Below are 22,754 nucleotides of genomic sequence, written 5' to 3'. Positions count from 1 at the left end.
AAGTTCAATCCGATATATAATCTCGCGAAGACACCGAATCCAAGTAGAATCGCCATCCCCTTTCAACGAGAAAGCGCTGCATGCGACTTGGCGCCTGGCGAAACTTCACGCAGCGCGTCATATTTCCTTCTGTGAGGACCAGCGTACGGTATGTTCTTATTGCGAGTGCTCGACAACGCGACTTGTCATCACTTTGTAACTTTGGTCTCTAATTGACACGAGTAGGCACTCGAACGACCGCCGAACCCGCTTTACAAGCCCATTGTCTCGATCGCACGTAACGTTTGTACGCCCATTTCCGCCCTGGGACGACTACCCTGACACTCGTGTCAACGAAGAGGGAAGAATGGGGAAGTGGAACTACTACGGAGTAAAGGTCGGACGCAAACCGGGCATCTATACAGATTGGCCGAACACAGAGGCCCAAGTTAAGGGCTACAGTGGTGGACTACAACAGGGCTTCAAGACCCGAACGGAGGCTGAGGAATACGTCTACGGCCCCAATGGACGTTCTAGTGCACCCATAAGCCTACGAGGAGATCTTTCTGCATCTGGTTCCCCGTCAGCGACCGGCAATCTGGACAGGAGTAGAGAGATATCAGAGAGTGCGCCAAAGCGACAAAAGAAGGAGAACGCACCACCGGCATTGATTCCAGATCACCAAGAAGCTAAAATCGAGCCCGGTTACGGTCCCCTCCCGCCAGACGCAGTAGACGGTTTCGACCCGAATATCAAGCTCGACGAGCTAACAGGCAGGATCAGAGAGAAGACGCAGGAGGAACTTGGCAAAAGGAAGAGACAGCCGACCGGAGACTCCAAAAGCCCCGTTGTGGTATACACGGACGGCGGTTCGCGGGGCAATGGCAATGCTGGCGCCAAAGCCGGTTGTGGTGTCTACTTCGGCCCACAAGATCCCAGGTTCGTGTGGTGCCCAGCATGTTCTGTACGAGAGACAGCCCACTAACATCAATGCAGGAACGTTAAGGAACCTCTAAGGGGTGATCTCCAGACCAACAACCGAGCCGAATTAGTCGCAATATCTCGCGCGATCGACCACGTTCCCATCGACCGCGACATGGAGATCATCAGCGACTCCAGATATTCTCGCGACTGTCTCACACAATGGGTCCCAGGTTGGGAGAAAAAGGGCTGGAAGAATTCTCATGGCAAGGATGTCATGAACAAGGAAATCATACAACCCATCCTGGCAAGGATACGAGAACGAGAAAAGGCTGGTGCGAAGACCAAGATCACCTGGGTCAAGGCCCACGACGTCAATCCAGGCAACATCGCAGCCGATAATTTCGCAAACCAAGCTATGGACAATTGGACTGTCGATCTTGCGTCCGGGAACACATTTGACATGTCAGAAACCTTGCGGACGAAGTACAGGAATCCCAACGATCCACCATCGCCGAAGCAAGAGTATGATGTGGAGGAAATGGAGGGGTATTTGCGCCAGCTTGCAGATGAGGACCTGAATGGACTCAGTGATTATCCTTCAGCTGAAGCCGTTAATCAGCCTTCGATTGACGTCGATCAAGCTGCTGCTGCTTCGGCACAGGACGTCGACGACGTGTTTGCTGACCACCCAGCATTCGCATCGAAAACAAATGGAGAGGAGAAGGAGACGGAACGGGAAGTGGCATACTAGATACCCGCCAGCCGCTGAATATGCGGTATGCAGTTGGACTGGAACTAAATCGGCGAACCATGGTACGAGTACGAGAAATGAATCTAACAACAATATTCCTTCAACACCTTTCAAATCTTTGCCACTTTCAGCCACTTTCACACATGCAATCTTGACATGGCCCAACTTCACACCATCTACCAACTCCCCACCACCGCCAACCCACCAGACCACAACGCAATGTCTCACGAACCCAAACCCATCGTCCCAACACCTCCCTCACGCCTTTCCACACTGACATCACATCTCTCCACGTTCTTCTCCGAAGCAGCATACTACTTCTCCTGGTACATCGCCATCGCCATCATATTAAAAATGCTCCTCATCAGCATCGTCGAAGTTATCTATTTCATTCGCTACTGCGATCTTGTGGTACAAGCCTTCCTCTGGAGAGCGCTCTCGGCGTCCCTTCTGACGCTGCTCCTCGAGAAGTTCGGTGTGGGTGAAGCGGTACAGTTGTTGGTCGTGGCGGTTGTGGCGTCGGGTGTGGTCGTGGCGGTGGCTGTGGCCTTGGGCGTGGTCGTGGGGGTGGTTGTAGAGGCTCTTCTCTGGTAGGAGGGGAATGAAGGGTTTTGGTGGTGAAGAGCTGGATTTGAAGGTTTGAGGTGAGTATGTTAATGCGCTATGCTATCGTTTTGGGTACTTTGGAGGGAAACTCGATGTGGGTAGTTTGAGTGGGGAGGTGTACGCGGGTCCTGAGGCAGGTAAGAGGACGCCTTTCATAGTCACACGTCCGTGTACTACGGCGATGGCACTATTGCGGATGTACGGGCTAAGCACGACAAGCTTCACATGCCAAGTTCGGAAGACGGCATCGGCGTGCGAATGGGAACAAACATACTCTCCGGATCCCATTCCGATTCATTCGCCACAGACTAGTCATGTGTGCCTGCACTCGGAAGAAACGGCTACTAACCCCAATCAGGCCACCCACCATCATCATCGTCGTCTATAATAACAACCTGTCTTCGCCCCGCTCCATCCACCTCTCAACCTGAAACCCATGGCCTGGGACACCATCCACGCCGCCCGCAACTGGATGCTCAACATTATCCCTATCCTCACCAGTTGCCTCGAAGGCGTAAATCAAGGCCTTGTAACATACATCATCTTCACTGCGACCGCGAACCGCATCGAGCTCCGACGCTTCAACATGATAGACAGTCTCTTCCAAGAACTGCCTGATCTAGCAACCATCGACCCTCACGCCGCCTCCATCTCCACCTCCAACAACACCAACAACACCACCATACCCACCACCGCCGCCATCAACAGATGGCTGCGCTACTCCCGCATCATGCGCTATTGCTGCGTCGCGCAAATCATTCTCCAGACATTTATCTTCGTCTCGAGCTACATGAGTAAGGGTCTGACGTGGCTCAATGTGTCGCAGGCTGCGTGCTTCAGTGCGAGCTGTGGATGTTTGTGGTATAGCTCGGTGAAGGACGAGAAGAAGATGCTGGGCTTGTTGGAGAATGGGGGGATGGGGAATGTGAAGGATGTGGAGAAGGGGGTATTGGCTTGGGAGGAGGAAGGGAGGGATGGGGGGATGGGGAAGGGGGATGAGAAGGTGGGGTTGTTGGATGAGAAGAAAGAGGTGGAGGGACATAAGGGATGGGTGGATAAGAAGGAGAAGCAGGACATGGAAGTCAAGGTACAGGAGGTCAGGGAGAGATCTGAGAAGTAAGCTGCGACTATGTCTCTCCTCCATCACGGGATACTAGGCGCCTTCCGTTCCACAGCCTAACAAAGTCACAGCTTGGAGTATCTTTTCCCCCTCATTAGCGTACATCTGGTCCTGTCCGGCAACTACATCGCCTTGAAGCTAGTGGCGCTTTGTTTATGACCAGTATCAATTGTTTGTGTATCAAAGCGTCTTACACTATAGGGACAAGGCGCGCAGGAGCACGCTGATTGCGCAATTTGCTTAAAGTTTAGCAACCATGTATTTTCAAATGACAGAAAGGGCTTACAAGCTCGGCGCTATAATAATCCTCTATCCGAGCGGCATATTACTTGACATCGTCCCAGAATCTCCATACTCTCAGTCTTTACACACTCCGCAACGTCATACCTCAACACCCACCACTCCCAAGTCCGCAATGTGCCATGCATTCAAAAACCTCCTCTCGACGATCTTCTGGTATATGATCCTCGCGATCGCAGTCATAGCCTCAATTCACACGCTTGTGGCCGTCCTGGCTCTTTGCGCATATGCATGCACAGTCAAAGGCGGCGTATGTATAATTTTGTTCCTTGTCTTCATGGTGGCTTGCACGATATTCGGTGTAGCCTTCTTTCTGTTTCTGTGTGGCGTAGATATCTTTGGTATTGATGAGGCTATGCCGTGGGTGGATTGAGTTGGCTCCCAAGGTTGGCAGCAGGTGGGCTTTTGGTAGCGAAGCCACGTAGAATTCGACTGCGCCCTGCGCGAAAATGAGAAAGATTAATTACCCATGGTTAGGATTACGAGAAACTTTGGTTGCAGACTGCAGTCTCTAGGCTGCTCTCTAGGTACTATTTTTATAAATGCCTCCAACTGCTAAAGCAACATCCTCCATCTCATCATACATCCGCACCCTCCGCATCAACTTTCCAGACATAACGCATTTCAAGATGATGTCGCCAGTAGCAAAATTTGTGCTCCTTTCCACGCTGGCAGGTGGCATCGTCGCGACTTCCTCCCCAACGGCAACTGCTCTCGGCACTCGTGGACCTGCGTCCGACTCAACCTCACTTCCAACGATTTCCACATCGACCTCCTCCTACAAGATTCCTTTCAAAACTGGTCATGGCCCCGTCGTAATCTCGACTTTGGTCCCTGCATTAACACTGCATGACCCCAAACTCAGCACACCAACGGTTATATCTTCACCAACAAATGAATCAGCATCATAGTGCGTGAACCCACTGTCATGCTAAACACTCTCTAAATCTCATCGCTAACAGTCACAGTCACAACATCTGGTCCTCCAACGAGCACCAACCCGAACGCACATTCCCCCACCACATCCCCGGCGAAATCAGATCAAAGGAAAGTGACATCGAAGGCATCACCATCGATACCATGTACGACACCGACTGTCATGGAGACGATGGAGATGCCCACATCTACTTCACCATCGCATACACCAACGGCACAATCGCCTACGACCCGCGCGGCCGACCCGGCCTCTTCTCCTTTACAACCCCCTGGTATATTTCCTACCCAAAAACGCTGCGAAAAGCCATCTTCAACGACCCGACCTCGTATCGCTCGAAACAAAAGTCCGAAGACTGTAAGCATGGCCACTGCTTCAGCGAGGTCCTACCGGGGTTGCTATACAACGACGAGCCTGTCAAATTGAAGCGCGTCAAGAATCCGAAGACGCTGAGACCGTTCACTTCCGATCGGGACTACTTTGCGCTTGGCGAGTGTCATTATGACGATAGTCTACTCGATATCTGGAGACTGAGTGTGTATCTCGGTAGAATTGGATACTATATCCACGGCGCCAATATACCGCCTGCTGTTATCGACTATGTGGAAGATAGAGTACGAACAACGTATCCGACGTTGGAAATCTGCCTGATACTTTGGGGGACACTTGGTGCTATTCCGACTCTCATATTCGTTATCGTTCTCTTGGTCTGGTTAGTGAAGATAACAATTTGGCTAGAGTATGATGGGCCAAAAAGGATGTGGGCTTCTGCTCAACGTGGCCGTGAGGCTATGTGGAAGGCTATCATCATGGCGCCGGGTAAGGGATGGGATGCGGTGAAGCGACGTTGGAAGAGGGGTTTCAGGCGCCAGAAGAGTGTCGTCGCGCCACCGAATGCGGTGCAGTCGACGGCGGATGACCAGCTGCCGACTTACGAACTTCCCGAGTGGACACCTTCGGAACTTCCAAGGCCGCCGAGTTATCGTACGTATGATGGTGGTTGCGAGGGGTTTAATGTTGTCTGAGAGGTCTGGAGAAATGGAAAAAGTACAGATGGGTATAATGAGTTAGAGAGATATACTGAACAGCATAAGAACATAAATGAATTGAGATATACGTCCCTATTTCTGCGCCATGCCGTACACAACTCACCACACCACACCCTCCACGCATCCCCATCACCCCTCCACCTCCCCCAAAATCCTAACCTTAATCCCCTCACTCCCCAAATCCGGCATCCCCAAAAAACAATCATTACTCGTCAACACATCCCTCCCCTCCACCGTATCAAACACCTCCATCCTGTACCTCCGCCAAATCATCGCAAGCCCCGTATACAATTCCGACGTAGCCAGATTCATGCCTAGGCAATTGCGACTGCCGCGCCCAAAAGCAAAGAGGTAGCGCGTAAGTTTGGGGTTTTGTATCCACCGCTCCGGGCGGAAGGCAAAGGGGTCGGGGTAGATGGCAGGGTCGGTGTGGAGGAGGTAGGAGGATTGCATGATGGGGGTGCCACGGGGGAGGGTGTAGGGGCCGTATGTAAGGGATTCGCCCGTGGGGATGCGGGGTTGGCGGGAGGAGACGCCGTGGGCGGTGCGGAGGCCTTCGTTTATTACTGCGGTCTGTCAAGTTGTCAGAATCGTTCGGCTTCTTACCCATAGTGGACCGCTTACTAGGTATGGTAGAGCTTCTAACTGGGGTAGCGAGACTTCATGATCTGCCGTGGGCATCACGGTCTTCAGCTCTTGTCTCAATTTCTCTCCAACTTCTGAGTTCTTGATCAAGTAGTATGTAGTAACCGCCAGTGTCCTTGCCGTCGTCTCTGTCCCCGCACCAAGGATAACACTAGCATCCGCCGTCAACCGCTTAGGATGTTTCTCTTTCTCCGGAAGTTTGCAACCAACATCATCCCGTATGTCATGGAATATCGTGCGCCTCAGGTTCTTCGTATCGCCATCGCCGTCCTCAAAGTTCATAATGCGTTCGATCCTGCCCAGCGTCCTGAGACTAAAAGTGTTCACTGTGGCTACTCCCGGGCTCAGTTTCTCGACAATCTTTGGCGGAAGATCGAGCATGAAGTTCATGATAGTAGGGAATTGGCGCGCGAATGGTTCGATCTGTATCCCGTCGTGCATAACCTTGAGCCAGATTTTAGCGTAATCGTCGTGGTCTAGGGCTTTGATCGATTCGCCGAAACAGTACTCGGAAATGGTGTCCATGGTGAAAGCGGCGTATGCGTCGTTGAGATTCACAACACCGGCTTTGGGGCCTGTCTTTTCGAGTTCGCCTGCGAAACGATTTATAAGCTTTTTGGTGTTGTTTACGACGAGCTCTTCGAGGGCTTGGACCGAGCGCTTGCTGAAGAAAGGCGCTAGGGCAGTTCTTCGCAGCTTGTGCAAGTCATGGTCTATGGTGTCCAGTATTGCGCCTTCCCAAGACTTTGCACCGCTATGAAACGACCAACTACAACGATCGCGTTTGTGACTCATGCCGGACGCGTAGATCGTGTCGAAATAATCTGCATCGTGGATATGGACTTGAAGAGGATTGATCCGTATAATAGGCCCTGTTGCTGCGGTCAGAGCCGTAAGGCAGGCATCATTAACCTTGGCTCACCGTATCCTTCATGTAGCTGCTTGATCTTCCACAAGTACTGAAATCTGTGCGGGTAGATCTCATAGTAGAATTCGTACCAAAACGTGAATGCTGCTAACTACACAGCGTCAGTCGTCATCTGAAGTCCCTCATAGCACACGTTGTCTTCCAGGTCGTACCTTTGGCCCAGGAATGTCTGCTAAAGGATGGAAATACACCCTGTACACGCCGACGGCGAGCCAGTACAAGATCCATATTCCAATCAGAGACGCAGCGAACTCTTTCGATGCGCTACTACGCAGGAGATCCCAGAGGCGGTCCATGGTAAGTGCGGTGGATGATGTGCGGGGGGTCGCATCTTCCACGCGAGGGGGCCTCGGCAAGCCATATGTACACACGCTAGACTTTGCGCAGGTAACGTGAGACAACAACATAGTTTATTGGAACGCCCGCCAATAATAGTGTCAGCATATTCAGCAGGGCGGGATATGCAAGGGCGCCAAGACCATGCACACCGCTAGCGCTTACCACGACGCTGATACGTCATGCAGGCTACACAAGCCCGTTGCATGTATGATTGCAATTGAGATGACTGATTGGCGTTCCGAGAAACGTATCAGACTGACAAATAGCAAACATCCTTGTTGCTGGTTAATCAGATAGCAGTTGGTGTTAGGGTTGCACAAGACGCAAGTAGTGGGAAGCCTTGTGTTGCCCTCATACGCTACAGACTTCCAGGCACCGCAAACTGTTCGTAGCGCTCTTGCAACGGTATTCGACATCCTACTTAGTAACGGCACATCTTGGCAGCTCGACTTCAGCCAGTTCGCGTCTTTTCATAACCGATATGCGCCGAAAGATTCTTCAGGTAGCGAATTTCCGGATGTCGATCGCCAGAATACAGGCATCATCCTTTTCTGTTGAGTCTTTGGCATCGGCTGAGCTACTGGACTAGTCCACTCATAGCCTGGTCGAAGGACGATGTATGCACTATGGAAGTCCCCGTATGTGGTGCGTACTTCGTAAGGCGGTGATCTGAATGTTATATGGGGTCTGCGACTGGTCCTGTTCTGTGGACCTAGGTCTCAGCATAGTTCCCACATGGAGCAGTGACAGATGCACTTACTGTGAATATATGAACGCTTTCAATAAGATCACCACCATTGTGTTCGAGATGGACAGTACGTTCAGGTACCTGACTTGAAATAAAAGGGCTTGTTCCACGTGTGACCTTGATAGTGATTATATGTTTTGGGTCTGGGGCTAGGTCCATTCTTCGATCAGAACGTTCTTTTGGAACGCAACAAGATCGATAAAAATACCAATCGTTTCTTCGACCGTGCTCTGCATTAAGTGCTACGCCCAAGCAGTTAATCAGAAATACTTCTTCTTCGACTTCGTCAGCGGTTGGTCGCATAACTGCCTCTTTTTCCATCATCCATCGCACGAGGCTCAGGAGATATCCTTGCATGATTGTTGGTCCTATTGCAATGTTCGACTCGTACCACCCGACAATCTGGTCAAGATTCGATTGAAAGGACTTGTCGTGCGATCGCCGAAGCCGCTGGCTGAGATCAAGGGAACATCCAATGTGCAGAGTTACGACTTCGAACAGAATACAACCCAGGGAGAAGATATCTGCTGACCGGCCGCTAGGGGCGAGACTAGCAACTTCCGGGGCGAAATACTTTAATGTACCCCGATCCCCTTCATCGGTGACACTCGAAGTGAGCATAGAGAAATCAGTCGCTGTGCCAAAGTCTGCTAGCCATAGCCCGTCCCTGGAAAGCAGGATATTGGATGGCTTCAAGTCTTTGTGCTTGATGTTAGACGCATGGAGATAGGCCACTGCGCCTGCTATGCAGCCAATTGTGTGTCCGAGGAAATGTCTGGCTGAGTGACTGTCAACATGAATTTGGTCTTGAATTGGGACTCCAAGCGCGCTAAATCTTGCTTCGCGATCGGCATCGTGTTCGGCTCGCCTTTCTGATAGCTTGGGCAAATTCCCGATCGAGTCCCTTTGTAGCCAGTCCACATCTTCAAGAAACGTTCCAAGATCGCAGGTCGCAACAGGCCAAAGCAACAACCCTAGGAACGGGCCGTGCGTGTAGGTACCTATCAGCCGTATAATGTGACGATCCGAAAGTTTCTTGATGATCTCGATTTCGCGCATCTCTCTTTCGCCTATCTTCCGACGGCAGTACTTGCGCTTCCAGGCAAGCTCGACACCGTTGCAGCTCGTCTTGTATACCCCGCCGTTCATGCCATGACCGAGAAAGTCGCCTTCTGTCAGAGGAAGTACCTCGGACTTGTCGTAATCCACGTGAGATGTGCCGCGGCCAGACCAATCCAGCCTTACGCCATCGATGTATTCGCAGGGTGGCTGGTCAGGGGTGTTTGATGTACCGGACGACGAAGAGCGAAGTTGGCTGGGGTTGTCTGAGTTCGAAACGCGTTGAGACATCGGGGTGGTATAAGACCAGAGTATTCGTAGAAAGTAACAGGTCATAAAAATTGATCAGGCTGTAGGCATCTCTCCTTGGCTTCGCGACGTGTGCTGACTTTCGACTGCGGGGTGCTCCAAGCCACATCATGCAAGCCGGGGTCCGCGATACCCAACCAATCATTTGCCTCATCTGCCTCATCTGCCTCATCTGCATCAGCGATATGCACTGCCGAAGGACTTCAGAAGGGAGCTCCAGTTGCGCCAATTTTGGTCAACTTGGCGCGTAAGTGAATCTGGCGGCAAAAAAGGTAAGACAAAAAGGAATTAACAGCTGAAACTGAGGATTGAACTCAGGATCTTCGCATATCGTACGACATACGAGTGCGACGCCTTACCACTTGGCCATTCCAGCCGAGTTATTACCGAACGTAGATTTATAGACCATATGATGACTTGTTGAGGGCGTGAAGAAGGGTTCAGCGTCAACGCGACCGACGTTTGCAGCGATTAAAGGTACAAACGCTGTTGGGACGGCGAACGGAATGAGCCTTCTGCGCAGGATTCACCTACTTGCGGATACTCGCCTTGTCCACATTACTGATCAATGAATCCCTCCATTCTTGATCCTTCAGTATACTGCGCACCCTCGCCTCCAACCACTCGGTGTTTCCCCAGAAGCCCCAGCTCGCCTGAAAGCGGAGCCAGTCTACGAGCCCCGTCTCCCAATGTCGCACGAAGATCGACCAGTTGTACTCTTGTTTGCCAGTCTCTCTCAGCCGTTCCCAGTATCGCTGCAACAGCTGCTTTTCGCCTTCTTGCATGCGTAGCTCCCGCGGGATATGCGAGTCGGCAACGAGCATGCTTAGCGGAACGGAGCATGTGAAGAACTTGGCAAGATCGCAGACGCCCAGGCCAAGACCAGTGTATTGGAAGTCGTAGAACGCGACTTGTTCACCGGACTTGCTGGTGAACATGTTTTCAGACTTGACATCACCATGGATCAGAGTTTGGTATGCTTCGATGGGTGACCGACCGGATGCCTTCGGTGAGAGGAACGCTGCCGCTATCTCAGAGATGGAGAGGTCTTCGCCATCGACCCAGTCCGTGAGTGGCTCGTTCCACTCGGCATCGTAATCCTTCGCCAAAGTATTGTATTCCTTGCGACGCGTCGCAAGATAGGTATATCCGCCATTGAGCCACACCGATTTGTTCGACGAGGCTTGTCCATAACGTTGTACTTCCTCGAGCGGTGGTAGGACCAGAGACGCAGAGTCTAGAGACTTGACGCGGGTCCACCAGAAGCCATGAAAGCCGGAAAGCCAGTCCAGCGCGGCATAAGCTTGGGTCGCTGTCAACACGTCGCGTTTCTCTCCAGCCACAGGATATTGTTGCTTCAGGTCGCTCAATAACATCGCAGTCATCGAGGTGCCATCCGTGTTGTGTTTGTTGATGCTAGCGACGCATTCGGCGAGCGGTAAAGTTGCTGGCATTTGAGGAGCGAGGTGGCTATAAAAGTACTGTTCAATCTGATAGCTCAGGATCTTTCTGGTATGGCCTTCGTCGCTGGCCTTCGTCGGTGGGGGGTTTACAAGCTTGAGTACGTAGGATTTGGTCGAATCTGGCGAGCCTATCGGATTAGCGAACACGCGACATATCTCGCCGTAGCCTGCCCATAACGACTGGATGGTTTGTAGAGATTGGAGTTCTAGTCCCTTCTCGGAAAGGAGGGCAGACGCTATTTCGTCTGGTGATACTCGTGCAGGCATCGAATCTGCTGGTTGCCGTAGACGGGCGTATAGAAGCGGCAGTAGGAGGATCGAGATGCAAGGGACGAGGAAGCAGGCGAAAATGAGCTGTGACCGCGTGATCATCCGAGCAGCGAAGAGATGAAGGTGGCAAGTGTGTAGTCTAGGTGCATAGTCAAGGGGTTGGCGTTGGTGACCACCAAGGCATGCTGTTGTTGCAAAAGTACGCCGAGGGGTTGAATGACGCGACGCGTCATGCTAGTCATGAGTGGCTGACATAAGCGAGCATCATGACACGAGCTCTCCGCTCATGCACCTGGGCATACCCCACGCCTTATCAAAGTCGACCCTTCGCACTTCCGTTCATTGCACTTTTAGAACATCCACACCACTGTACAATAACTTCGGGAATCTGACACGATACCGCTGGACATGAACGACGAAATTTACCGAGTTGACGAGACGCCAGATACACTCAAAATGGGCCATTTGTGTTGACCAAACTCATGCATTGGTATCTACAACGGAAAAACGACCAAGGGTTGACAAATCTCTAGTCGCATCTACAACAAGTACTGGAAGTAGATGTTCTCCTTGTCTGTCATGTCTTGTAGACCATTCTCTCCATGGACCTCAGCACCTGCCTCATGGAAATGGCCGCTCATCGAGTAATCGATGGGGTTCCTAGGAAGACCCGCCGCCTCACGCTGATCGCACTTCTTCTTCTGCATCCAGGTGATGAGGACGACTTGAGCGACAACGACACCCCAGAGGATGCACCAGATTATCAAGATGCCCTTGAGGGCGTTGACCTAGAAACGAAATGTTAGCGATGAACTCTTGGCTGAGCATACGACAGGGATAAGATGCTTACGTATTGCGGTTGGAACTTCGAATCGAAGATGTACGGGGTAATGATGTTGCCTACGGAGTTTCCGGCGTTGAAAGAGGTGTAGTAGATGGCCTTCTTGGTTTGTCCGGCGCAGTTGGAGCCCATCCAAGAGATGAGCAGAGGGTTAATGGCGTACACGAAGGCAATCAGATAATAACCTGCGAGCAGACCACCCTTGTTATCCGGAGTCTTCGGAAGCGCAACCAAAAGAGCAACACCAACAATGACGATGGTAACCAAGCCGAGGAAGAATGGCGACTTGCGCTTGAAACGGTATGCGAGCCACGATGCACCAAGAATGGAAACGACCTGAAGCGCTCCGAAAGGCATGTTCAGCAAGACAGCTTCGTCTGAGCTGAATCCAGCCAGGTTCTTCAGGATGATGGAGCCGAAGACCGAAGAGACCGACGCACCAGCATTGACAGCGATGACCATGATCATGTACAGCCAGTATTTGGGTTCACTCAAGGCCTCGGCGACATGCGACCAGTTGAACTTGTGCGAGACGATACCCTGTTGATTCGCCTTCACTCGGTCAACAGCCTTCAAGCGATCCTCCGGTGTCAGGAATCGAGCCTCGCCAGGGCTATCGTGGGCCCACCAGTAGGTGATAAGACCAATTACGATGGTCAAGAGTCCGAAAAAGAGGTACACCATTTGGTAGCGGTACAAGGAGGACGAGTTTATCTGAGCGAAGCCGTAAACGATGGGTGAACTGAGTACGGTGCTAAGACCATAGCAGCTATACCAGCAAGCCACGCGGAATGGCTGCTCGGAACGCCTGTAGAAGGCAATGGTGATCATCGAGAACAGGGGAACGACCATAGCCTCAAAGGCACCGAGGAAGAATCGCGATGCCAGCAGCCCGGCGTAACTCCTAGAACCACCGAGGCCACCGGCAACTGAAATACCCCAGCATGTGATGATGACGGGAAGAACGTGGCGGTATCGAAGCTTGACGAGGATCCAGGCGGCCAAAGGCTGCACACCGAGTTGTGCATAGTATCCGATGTTGCCGATGTTTGAGTAGTCGTTACCAACGAGATGGGCGTCCTCTTTCAGACCATAGACGGCTGTCAATCCGATGATTCCCTTGTCGGCAGATTGTAGAAAATACACCATGCATAGGAGCGACAACATCCAGATGTCTGTCTTGCGCAGGATGCGTTTGCTGTCTGCCTCGGTGCAGATGTGAGCCTCGCTTAGGCCAGCCTCCTTGCCCTCCTCATACGCCACGGCGTGGTCGATTGAGGTGTCGGACACGTGCTCCATGCCGATAGCGCTCGGCTTCTCGTCCGCGGAAGCCATGTCGCAAAAACAGTGGGTAGAAAGATGGGGTAGAGAAGAGATCTGGGGATGAGCTACAATCTGGGGTACAACTCTGGGGTCGGAGTTTATATGCCTTCATTAACGCGACGCGAACCACGCCAACGGGAGCCGGTCCAACGGCGCAACGGACTAGAATTATCCCTCCAACAACTTTGCGCGCACTAGAAGGATGCACTGTTGCTTCCGCGCCTCTTCGCGGACTGTGCTGATGCGAGCTGTGGTGACCAATGGCCCGGCCATAAGACGGTGTCATGATAGCAACCGGCTAAATCGATATAAGAGAGGCACTCGTGATGCGCCAATCGTCCGCACGGAGGACGACCCTTCGCCTGAATCGACGGCTCGGACACCAACAGACCGAGAAGCTTGTTGATTGCGCTGACGAAGTGAACAAAGCTCACGGTGTTTGGGTATCGACAGGTTTACCCGAGCGGTGTTTGATTGAAAGGCGAAGCTTATGGCTGTAGTACGTACCGCTCCGCCGTACTGTACAGCAACGAGACCTATAGCATGCCGATCTAGCCATGATCCCGGAAGCGTGGTATACGACGCGACGGTCAGAGCTTAGTGCGTACCCTGACGCTGTTTGACTCTACGAGTCTATCTGGGGATCATCCAATAGACACTGCGTCTTTTTACTGGCATCACTGATCGCACCTACGCTCAAGTACTTCTGATGTTAGATATAAGACTTCCCGCAGTAACAAGACTTTCTTGACCATACGACAAGCTTTTGGCCAAGAGTGACCCAGGTGGCAATCTTGGGATTCTGGAAACGCTACGGCTAGAGTGGTGATTAGCCGCCTTACGTCATCCACCCCGATAATTCCACCAACAACCTACGCGTGCTAGCGCCACAGCCATCTCAATTCTACGCGCGCAAACATATTTGAGAGCAACGAAACCGTGCAAGAAGTATGCCAGCATTTTGTCGATGAAACATCGTGAGGTTGGATGATCGAGTCGTTCGCCGGTAGTCAGGGCGGAAGAGTTGCGACCCCACAAATGCCTCGGTGCCCGAGCGGCTCCACCAGCTCCAAGAAATGCGGGGTAAACGTCATAGCAGCGAGAGAGCTGTCGTTGATTATCTAGGGAGACCTTGAAGACGAACTATTCACACGTTGCAAAACCCGCAACTACCATATCAAAAACCGACAAAGCCCGATTGCCGCTTCCTCACGACCATGGCCGACCCGAAGACCTCCACTGCCAGTCAGCGCTTGACGCAGATCAAAGATTTTCTCACTATGAACAAAACAGCAACGACCATACCGTGGGATCCAGATAGTACCAAATTTCCGACAAGGAAAGAACTACCTCAGATCCCCGGTGCCCCACAGGAGGCTGCGTGGGTTTGGGGTGATAACGACTACGTGAGTTCGACCGAACTCTAATCTACTTGCGGGCCGAAACTCATCACATGTAGATCGGCCGTCTCAATCTCCTAACACCTACACGTGTTGCAGCGGCTGCGAGAGAGATACGAACGGGTGAAATCGTACCTGTCAAGTCCGTGTTTTCACGATCCTTCTAATGTGTCGTTGCTGACTGCGAGGTAGCCTGCCTCTCAACGTGCCGAATGTTCCCGCGTTTGGTCGTGAGGTTTTTCAGCATGAGATTAAGACCCTGGCTGAAGGCATTGCCTACGACGATGTGTATCATATGAACACCCAGTCTGGCACGCAATGGGATGGCTTCCGACATTTCGCTCATATTCCCAGTGGTTCGTTCTACAATGGCGTACGTATCGAAACCCATCACAACGAACCTCAGCTGACATCCAGTATAGACCAAAGGAAGCGATGTCACAGGTCCAAACGCAAACCACAAGTGTTCCATCCACCACTGGGCTGAGCACGGCATCGCAGGTCGCGGTATCCTTCTAGATTACCGGGGCTACGCGCACAAGAAGGGCATCAACTACGACCCCTACGACTACTACCCCATCTCATGGCAGGACCTTTATCAGTGCGGCCAAGACCAGGGAATCGATATTCGCCCTGCGGCTCAAGGCGGTGACATCAAGCCTGGAGATATGCTGTTCATCCGCAGCGGATGGAAGGAGGCGTACGACAGCAAGAGTGATGAAGATCGAAGCAAGGCTGCTCTTCGACACGGTAGTGGTAAGGATGGTGAGGATGGTCAGCGGTATGCTGGTGTGAGTCAGGAGGAGAAGATTTTGGATTGGCTGCATGATAGCTACTTTGCGTCTGTCGCTGGTGATGCGCCTGCATTTGAGGCGTGGCCGACACATGAGAGTACGTTGCTAGAAGAAGCCATCACGCTATAGAGACTAATATCGGCAGGCTACCACCTCCACGAGTACATCCTCGCTCTTTGGGGCATGCCGCTCGGCGAGATGCTGGATCTCGAAAAGCTTGCGCAAACGTGCCGTGAGAAGAACAGATGGTTCTTCTTCTTCACCTCTGCGCCTGCTAACTGCCAAGGTACGTTGAATACCCGGATTGTTAAGCTCTTGCAACCGCTAACAGCATCATAGGCGGAGTAAGCTCACACGTCAACGGTACTGCCATCTTCTGAGCAATTCGAAAGTGTCTAAAGACCGCGTTCAAACCATATACATTGTTGTAAACAGCTAGCAATCTAACAGCCAATTTCACACATTCTGTCTTGTGTGACCAACACGCGCTCTCTACCTAGGTAACCAAGACTAGACCAGGCACGCAGAATCCAAACATGCCAGCTACGCGGCATCAGCCTTATCCAAACTACCAGATCTCGACTCCGGAAATGATCCAGGGCATGTTCTGCGCTCTCTTCGGCGTGGACTCTCCCCTGAGACGGTCCGTGCGTTCGCGTCTGAGTCTCGCGGCATGGCAGGTGCGCTCAACGCGGTTGACTCACTATCCCCTTCGATCTTCACAGCCTGCATCGCGACGTCAAACAACGAGAACTGGATATGCTGATTCCTCAAAAGTGCCCCGTAGGTCTGGTCGCTTTCAACAGCGCTGTCGTCGCGTCTGACGCGTGCGCTTGGCGATGGCGGCATCGGCGGTGGTGAGCGTGTTGGTGGCGCAAACTTCACCTCGTCGACGGGGCCGTCAGCTTGCGCCGTGCCGAACATTGACGACGAGGAGGATTTCGCGTTGAGGCGATTCTTTGCATCGATATCCTCCTGCACATCAAGCCCATCTGAGTGTTCCACTTCTTGCACTTCTCTTGAGGGTTCAATCCGGTCATCGAAAGCAGGCAAAGAAGCATCACTTCCGTCGCGCAGCCTCCTGTGTTGCTCAAGTCTTCGCCCCTCCCAATCAACTACCACAATGCCGCATTCGATAGAATCTGCAGCGACCTGCTCAGCTTCTCGAGTTGCCTTGTCGCGACGATACTTGTAGCGTTGTTGTCTTTTTGTTTCCTCAGGTGCAATTATCTGCTTGTAGCACTCCTCGGATTTCGCATGCGTATGATACTGACATTTCAGCAGCGGTGGCGACCTTTTGTCGCATGAGAGGCGTCGCATAGCTGTCTCAAGCGCGGAACAGAGGAAAGGCTGCGGTAAGTCCGATGGGTCGACGTCGCCGAATCCATCTGTCGCGTTGTCAACCCATCGGTCGACTAGAAAGCGACATAGAGCTTTCGGCATGTTGTGTCTTTTCTCGCCAAATACGTGCGAGATGGTATCGATATCCGGTCGTACGCCCTTCAGTATCTTCTCTTCGAGCAGGTCCATGACGCGGTCAACGAATTCGACATCATCTATCACGTAGCCTTGTATCGCTGCGTTGACCAAAGGCCAACACGCGATCCATGTGTGCTGCGGATTGATACCGTCGGGGTCGAAGTTGACGTCGCGATAACGGGTTGGAATAACACCGGTGCGCCGCCATAGTTGGTGCAGTTCCGCTGCATCAGCGTCAATGTTACGGCGTCTGAGCAGAGTGCTCGTGTCGAATTCGGTATCAACGTTGACAGCAGACAACCGGGCTAAGCGCCGTGTCAAGTACCAGGAATCCGGGTTCTGACGGCCATATAGTACACTGATCATCGACTGTCTCGGTGCATCCACAGCCACATCTGGTATTGGCGGTGCCAACCGTCGCTGTTGTGTGTTGGATGACTCTTCCTTCACAAGTTCTGACTGTACGAGTTCTTGCACGTCCGTGTCAACATCATCGATGACTTCATCGTCACTCCACAGGCTCCCGCCTTCAAGCAGCGTATGATAATCGCTCTTTCTTGTGCGTGCCTCGATGCTTGGCCGTCGGCGAAACTTGCGACCCGTATCGCTGATATGGTCACTTCCATCGAAAATGCGGTCGACGTTCCTAGGTTCCTGGCTTCTTGGACTATCCGGGACACTGCTACGGGATTGCGACGATCGTGGTGTTCCGTGGTGTAGGTAGTTTTCTGGATTGACTCCTGGAAAGCCTGTTGGTATACGCGGAGGCATGCTGCCGCGCTCGAGCCTCCTTTGGATATCGCGCTTTTCTGAGGAGGACATCTTGTCGGTAAAGGGGTTTCCCATGTCGAAGAGTGAAGCCAGTCACAATCTTCCAAGGGTGCGCAGTGGTGTGGTGATCAGTGTCCAACCAGGAAGCAAGGCTTTGTAAGTTGTCAGTATCGAAGGACAGGGTTTGGTCGTATTGAGCAGCCTTCGTGTGAAGCGCGCGGCTGTTTGTCATCGGCAGGTTCGTGACGTTACTACCAGCAAACGAACGCTCACGTTGACCGCTGATGTCACCGCCCGCCTGGTCATGACTGGAAGTGATTCAGAAGCGAAGTATGAGCACGCCTCACTCGTGAGCATCCTTCCATTACAATTAGTTGTAAAATTACGAAAAAGACGCCAAGTACGAAGCCCGCTCATTATGTCCCTATTATCTTCGCGATATCATATCGCTTCGCATGTATACAACGCTCTCGCAGCGCGAGGCCACCATGTCTTTGGCTAGGCCATCTTTGAAGTCGATCACGTTCGTACTCGCAGGTCGTACAACCCTCTCGGAGCACTGCCCCACAGAACACATCGAAGTTGACTACGCTATAGCCGAACGCTCACCGTACCTTCGCATCTACCTTCCACAGCAAGTACGCGATGACCGACCTCTGCTGCCGATTCAACTTGGAGATATAGATCCGGCAGGCTTCAAGATCTACATCGAGTGGCTCACAACCGGCATTGTCAAGTTCTCTGATCAAAGATCCCTCCGGCTGGACTCCTGTATCGACCTCATATACGCACACATAGTTGGCTCTGCATTCTCGCAACCGAACTTCCAAGACTACATCATCGACAAGCTAGCTTCTATTCTTGACCCCGCGCAAACGTTCGACCAAAAGATTCTGGAGATGTTGTATTTGGAGAAACACGCATCGACACTACTGCGGAAGTTCACTACCGATAGGATGTTCGCGTATGACAGGAGGATGCTAGGTATGCTACGAAATTCTGTGGAGGACATTGTGACGGGGAGTAGTGACGTGAAGGGGTGCGAATATCATATACATGATGACGGAGTGTGTTATAGGCATGGAAGGGCGTGTGAGTCTGAAGAGGTGGAAAGAGGTAACGACCTAGGAGGGAAGAAGTGGAGTATCGATGATGATCCGGAACTCAATGCTATGGCAGCGCAGTATCTGGGTAAAACAAGAATACCTTCGACAATAGACAAGTCATCGAGGATTCCCGCCACCAAGCACCGTTCATCTACGGAAAAGCGTCAACCTCAGGCCAACAAGCTCGCACCGCAACTCAGAATCTTATCCTTACATACCATGACCGATCGAAATATTCAGCATCAAGGATCTACCATACGATCTCGAAATCTGCGGAGTCCCCGGCCTTCAACGAGATCGTCAACTCCAGACATAGATGTTGACAAACCCCTACCACCCACACCAGAGATATCGCAAGCGCCCAGCACCAAAGATCTAGTCCTCGAATGTTTAGGTCGTCTTCCGCCAGCACCAGAACAAGTCTCAGCACGAGAACTCCACGAAGAATGTCTCGAGCGCACACCTTCTCCTCATGTCAGAACCACTAATCCCACAGACGATACCGACTCCCAGCGTTCAGTCAAGACATCAAGACGCCCATCACCTCAACCGCGGTCTTGTTCACGTCCATCTCCACCCACCCCATCAGCTTCTCGCCCTTCTTCACCATTAGATCTCATACCCCCCTCCCTCCGCCCCGGCACCCCGCTACCATCCACGCACCCAACACGCAATTTAACCTTTGCGCCCTTTCCAAAATCACACCGCACAACACCTAGGCCGCGGCCTCAAACCCCAAGGCCTGACACATCCTATACTACCACGCCACTTGCTCCATATACGCCCAGGTCATCTACTCCATCAACCCGTCCCTCACTATCCTCATCGCTATACCATCACAGGTCACCCACTCCAGCACCGAGCCCTTCACCTTCACCATCACCATCGCCATCACCCTCCCCATCACCCTCCCCACCACCCTCCCCACCACCCTTCCTCCAACGCCCCTACCACATATCCCCCTCCTCCCCCTCCCTCCCCCATTTCGCTCCGCTGATAAAACGCAAGCCCGCACCACCACGAGGCGTAGATTGGCTAGAGCAATGGGACCGGCTTTTCGAACTGCAAGGTACACAAGGGTTTGGATTGAGAAGGGCAGAGAAGAAAGAGAGGAGGAGTCGATTTATGGAGATACTGGAGAGCGTGGGGAGGGAAGGGAGCGTGAAGGTGGATGGGAAAATGCGTTGAGCGGAAATGGGAATGGGTGCGAGGGTGCGTGGGTTGTAGTATGGAGGCTGTGAGGAGGAGGAGGTGGAAACTGTGACTTTGCTACCGGGATGTGTGTCAAAATGAGCGTGTAAGAGCAACTGGGTATTACCAAAGCGTTGCCTAAGTTTAAGCCCTCTACTAATATAAAAGTTACCTCAGCACAAGAGCCAATACAACGTATCCTTAGCTAGCTAGAGGGGTTTTTGCTATGCCTCGCGACGCAGCACGGCTCACGCGGCAAGGTAGCCCTCCTCATAGAAATCAGGCCACAACAACCGCATCACCATCGTACGTGGGGCTATTGTTATTACCTGATCCCTATGAGGAGAGCTACCCCACCTGCCAGAGTATACATATGACAGTTATCTATCTATCTAAGCTTTACCCAAGCCCTTCCCTTCATCGTCACTCTCCCGCTCAACAGTCGCTTCGACATGCTCCGTCATGAGATGTTTGATACCCTTCATCGAGATCACGGCGATGGTCGCAAGCGCAACGAACGGCACGACACTCCAATAACCCAGTCTGTAAGCACGCGCGTAGGACCAATGGCTCGCGTCCCACGCAGCAGTTATGATAGTTTCGTTCGCGCCAGGTACACCGGCACCTCTAAACTTAGATGCCGAGCTACCTTTCATGCCTTTCAGAAGCGCAGGGACAGAGGACTCAGGGAGCCCGGCAGCGATGGCGGCAGAGCTGACGTCGCCGGCGAGGTGAGAAGCGACGCGCGAGTTTACAATGGCGTAGATGACGGCAGTGCCGAAAGCGCCGCCAATGGCTCGGGCGGAGAAGGCGAGGCCGGTGGCTGTAGAGAGGAAGGCGTGGGGGGCTGTGAATTGGATACATGCGACTAGGAGTGTGAGCGGGCCTGCGCAACCGATACCTGTCAAGGCTGTGAAGATGATTTGCTCGGTGGCCCAGCCGGGGCGGATGAATGCGAAGCAGATTGATGCGATGAACATTATGGCGAAGGTGGCGGCCAGCGGTGTTTCTGTTTATGGTGTGAGTGGAAGGTGTGAAGAAGAATGCCATGTTGCTTACTCATGTCTTTGAATTTTGTCGCGTACCATGTCACGGCAAGAGATGTGAAGATAGATGCGATCTTGTAGGACAGCTGCCGAATGGCAATATCCCATGCGTTATCTTCGAAACCGACGTTGAGAATGAGCTGTGGTGTAACGGCGTTGATGGCAGAATAATAGATCCATCCCTCGATAGCAAAGGCGAAAGTTGAAAGCCAGAAATTGGGTCCAGTGGAGAAGAAGACATGCGCGACAATGCCATCAGATCGGCCCTTCCATTCTGTACCATGTCAGCTTCTGAGTCGGAACTTTCGAGGGGATAATCGTTACCATAGAGACAGAAGGCAATGAAGAGAACAATGCCGACAACAAGGTTGGCGCATACGTGCGGATTGCTCCACGGGTACGCGCCACCTGCCCAGTTGAGCGCCAAAAGCATCAAAGTGGCAGCAGCAACAAGAAGGAGGGAGCCGATAGGATCGCAAGCCCACATCCACTCTTTGAAGCTCATCCGCGGATAGTCGGTGCGTTTCTTTGGCCAGTAGAATGCGAATAGACCAAGCGATGTGATGCCGTGTAGGCCGACTTGGATCCAGAAGATGTAGCGCCAGCCGGAAGCACTTAGGTTGGTGACCGCACCGGCTGCGAGACTACCGACGCTGTGCATAGTCAGTACCTGTAAAATGCATCGACTTACGCGAGGTGTCTACTTACGTCCCGCCCAACACGCCGGCAACGCCTGCAAGTCCGTTCGCCAAAGGTCGATACTTCAAAGGCAGAATCTCGGATGGGATAGACTGAACGATGGAGATGGTCGCAAGCGTCGTGCCGATGAGAATACCGCCTCCGATCAACATCGACATACTCGTAGCCTTGGCACAGATGATGGAACCAATGCATGCGATCAGTGGAGGTATGGTGGCGAAGAGCTTGCGATCCAAGACATCAGACAGGCGACCGACGGGAGGAGAAAGGACTGATTGCATGAGTAGCGGGCCCTATAGAATGTTAAAAACTCGGTGCTAAAGTCTTTTTTTAGGCCTGCTGTACCTGGATGATCCAGCTTGCAATGGCAGGTTCTCCAAGCTCGCGGATGATGAACGACAGTACTGATCCCGCAGCCACTACAACGAAGACTTGAGACATGACGCTACATTGTAAGTTAGCAAGGCCACGCAAAAGACTGCGCGCCACTCACGCGAAGCAACAGCAAAAGACGACCATCCACGACCTCCATGAGAGCTTGACATGATGGACGTCCTCATTGGCTTCCTGGTCGATGGGCACGATGTGGGCGTCGCGACCGTGGGCGGTTTCGATATGAGTAGCTCCCGTCTTGCTGTCCATGGCTGTCTACACCGGCTGCCAAGTTAGGTCGAGAAAGA

At 52.4% G+C, this 22,754-nt stretch overlaps 10 protein-coding genes and 1 non-coding gene across 11 annotated transcripts; 5 read left to right on the top strand and 6 right to left on the bottom strand.

Moving 5' to 3' along the window:
• Positions 1-346: 346 nt before the first annotated feature.
• J4E86_004439 (uncharacterized protein) lies at positions 347-1,654 on the top strand (the record flags this gene model as incomplete). The annotated part of the gene is made up of 2 exons (XM_051444979.1): positions 347-918; positions 976-1,654. The coding sequence occupies 2 exons, from the start codon at positions 347-349 to the stop codon at positions 1,652-1,654; spliced, it is 1,251 nt and encodes a 416-aa protein (XP_051304604.1).
• Positions 1,655-2,696: 1,042 nt separating this feature from the next.
• Positions 2,697-3,380, top strand: J4E86_004438 (uncharacterized protein; the record flags this gene model as incomplete). The annotated part of the gene is made up of 1 exon (XM_051444978.1): positions 2,697-3,380. One exon carries the CDS (start codon positions 2,697-2,699, stop codon positions 3,378-3,380), a length of 684 nt encoding a protein of 227 aa, XP_051304603.1.
• A 1,380-nt stretch (positions 3,381-4,760) lies between these two features.
• On the top strand, positions 4,761-5,639 carry J4E86_004437 (uncharacterized protein; the record flags this gene model as incomplete). Its single annotated transcript, XM_051444977.1, has 1 exon — positions 4,761-5,639. The coding sequence occupies one exon, from the start codon at positions 4,761-4,763 to the stop codon at positions 5,637-5,639; it is 879 nt and encodes a 292-aa protein (XP_051304602.1).
• Positions 5,640-5,792: 153 nt separating this feature from the next.
• On the bottom strand, positions 5,793-7,532 carry J4E86_004436 (uncharacterized protein; the record flags this gene model as incomplete). The annotated part of the gene is made up of 4 exons (XM_051444976.1): positions 5,793-6,236; positions 6,288-7,021; positions 7,231-7,267; positions 7,389-7,532. 4 exons carry the CDS (start codon positions 7,530-7,532, stop codon positions 5,793-5,795), a joined length of 1,359 nt encoding a protein of 452 aa, XP_051304601.1.
• Positions 7,533-9,984: 2,452 nt separating this feature from the next.
• J4E86_004435 lies at positions 9,985-10,067 on the bottom strand. The gene has a single exon. It is a non-coding gene; the product is annotated as a tRNA-Thr (tRNA).
• Positions 10,068-10,221: 154 nt separating this feature from the next.
• J4E86_004434 (uncharacterized protein) lies at positions 10,222-11,421 on the bottom strand (the record flags this gene model as incomplete). The annotated part of the gene is made up of 1 exon (XM_051444975.1): positions 10,222-11,421. The coding sequence occupies one exon, from the start codon at positions 11,419-11,421 to the stop codon at positions 10,222-10,224; it is 1,200 nt and encodes a 399-aa protein (XP_051304600.1).
• Positions 11,422-11,963: 542 nt separating this feature from the next.
• On the bottom strand, positions 11,964-13,600 carry J4E86_004433 (uncharacterized protein; the record flags this gene model as incomplete). The annotated part of the gene is made up of 2 exons (XM_051444974.1): positions 11,964-12,212; positions 12,275-13,600. The coding sequence occupies 2 exons, from the start codon at positions 13,598-13,600 to the stop codon at positions 11,964-11,966; spliced, it is 1,575 nt and encodes a 524-aa protein (XP_051304599.1).
• Positions 13,601-14,805: 1,205 nt separating this feature from the next.
• Positions 14,806-16,162, top strand: J4E86_004432 (uncharacterized protein; the record flags this gene model as incomplete). Its single annotated transcript, XM_051444973.1, has 6 exons — positions 14,806-14,994; positions 15,048-15,130; positions 15,181-15,361; positions 15,411-15,879; positions 15,928-16,068; positions 16,122-16,162. The coding sequence occupies 6 exons, from the start codon at positions 14,806-14,808 to the stop codon at positions 16,160-16,162; spliced, it is 1,104 nt and encodes a 367-aa protein (XP_051304598.1).
• A 163-nt stretch (positions 16,163-16,325) lies between these two features.
• On the bottom strand, positions 16,326-18,107 carry J4E86_004431 (uncharacterized protein; the record flags this gene model as incomplete). Its single annotated transcript, XM_051444972.1, has 1 exon — positions 16,326-18,107. One exon carries the CDS (start codon positions 18,105-18,107, stop codon positions 16,326-16,328), a length of 1,782 nt encoding a protein of 593 aa, XP_051304597.1.
• A 380-nt stretch (positions 18,108-18,487) lies between these two features.
• On the top strand, positions 18,488-19,160 carry J4E86_004430 (uncharacterized protein; the record flags this gene model as incomplete). The annotated part of the gene is made up of 2 exons (XM_051444971.1): positions 18,488-19,058; positions 19,111-19,160. The coding sequence occupies 2 exons, from the start codon at positions 18,488-18,490 to the stop codon at positions 19,158-19,160; spliced, it is 621 nt and encodes a 206-aa protein (XP_051304596.1).
• A 1,561-nt stretch (positions 19,161-20,721) lies between these two features.
• Positions 20,722-22,716, bottom strand: J4E86_004429 (uncharacterized protein; the record flags this gene model as incomplete). The annotated part of the gene is made up of 6 exons (XM_051444970.1): positions 20,722-21,338; positions 21,389-21,649; positions 21,700-22,028; positions 22,084-22,367; positions 22,420-22,519; positions 22,568-22,716. The coding sequence occupies 6 exons, from the start codon at positions 22,714-22,716 to the stop codon at positions 20,722-20,724; spliced, it is 1,740 nt and encodes a 579-aa protein (XP_051304595.1).
• Between the last annotated feature and the right edge of the window lie 38 nt (positions 22,717-22,754).

This window comes from Alternaria arbusti (assembly GCF_024043155.1).
Source record: "Alternaria arbusti strain BMP 1465 chromosome Unknown scaffold_4, whole genome shotgun sequence".
Taxonomy (NCBI): Eukaryota; Fungi; Ascomycota; class Dothideomycetes; order Pleosporales; family Pleosporaceae; genus Alternaria; species Alternaria arbusti.
The sequence above is the reverse complement of the archived record's forward strand: the minus strand, read 5'-3'. Positions and strand labels throughout refer to the sequence as shown.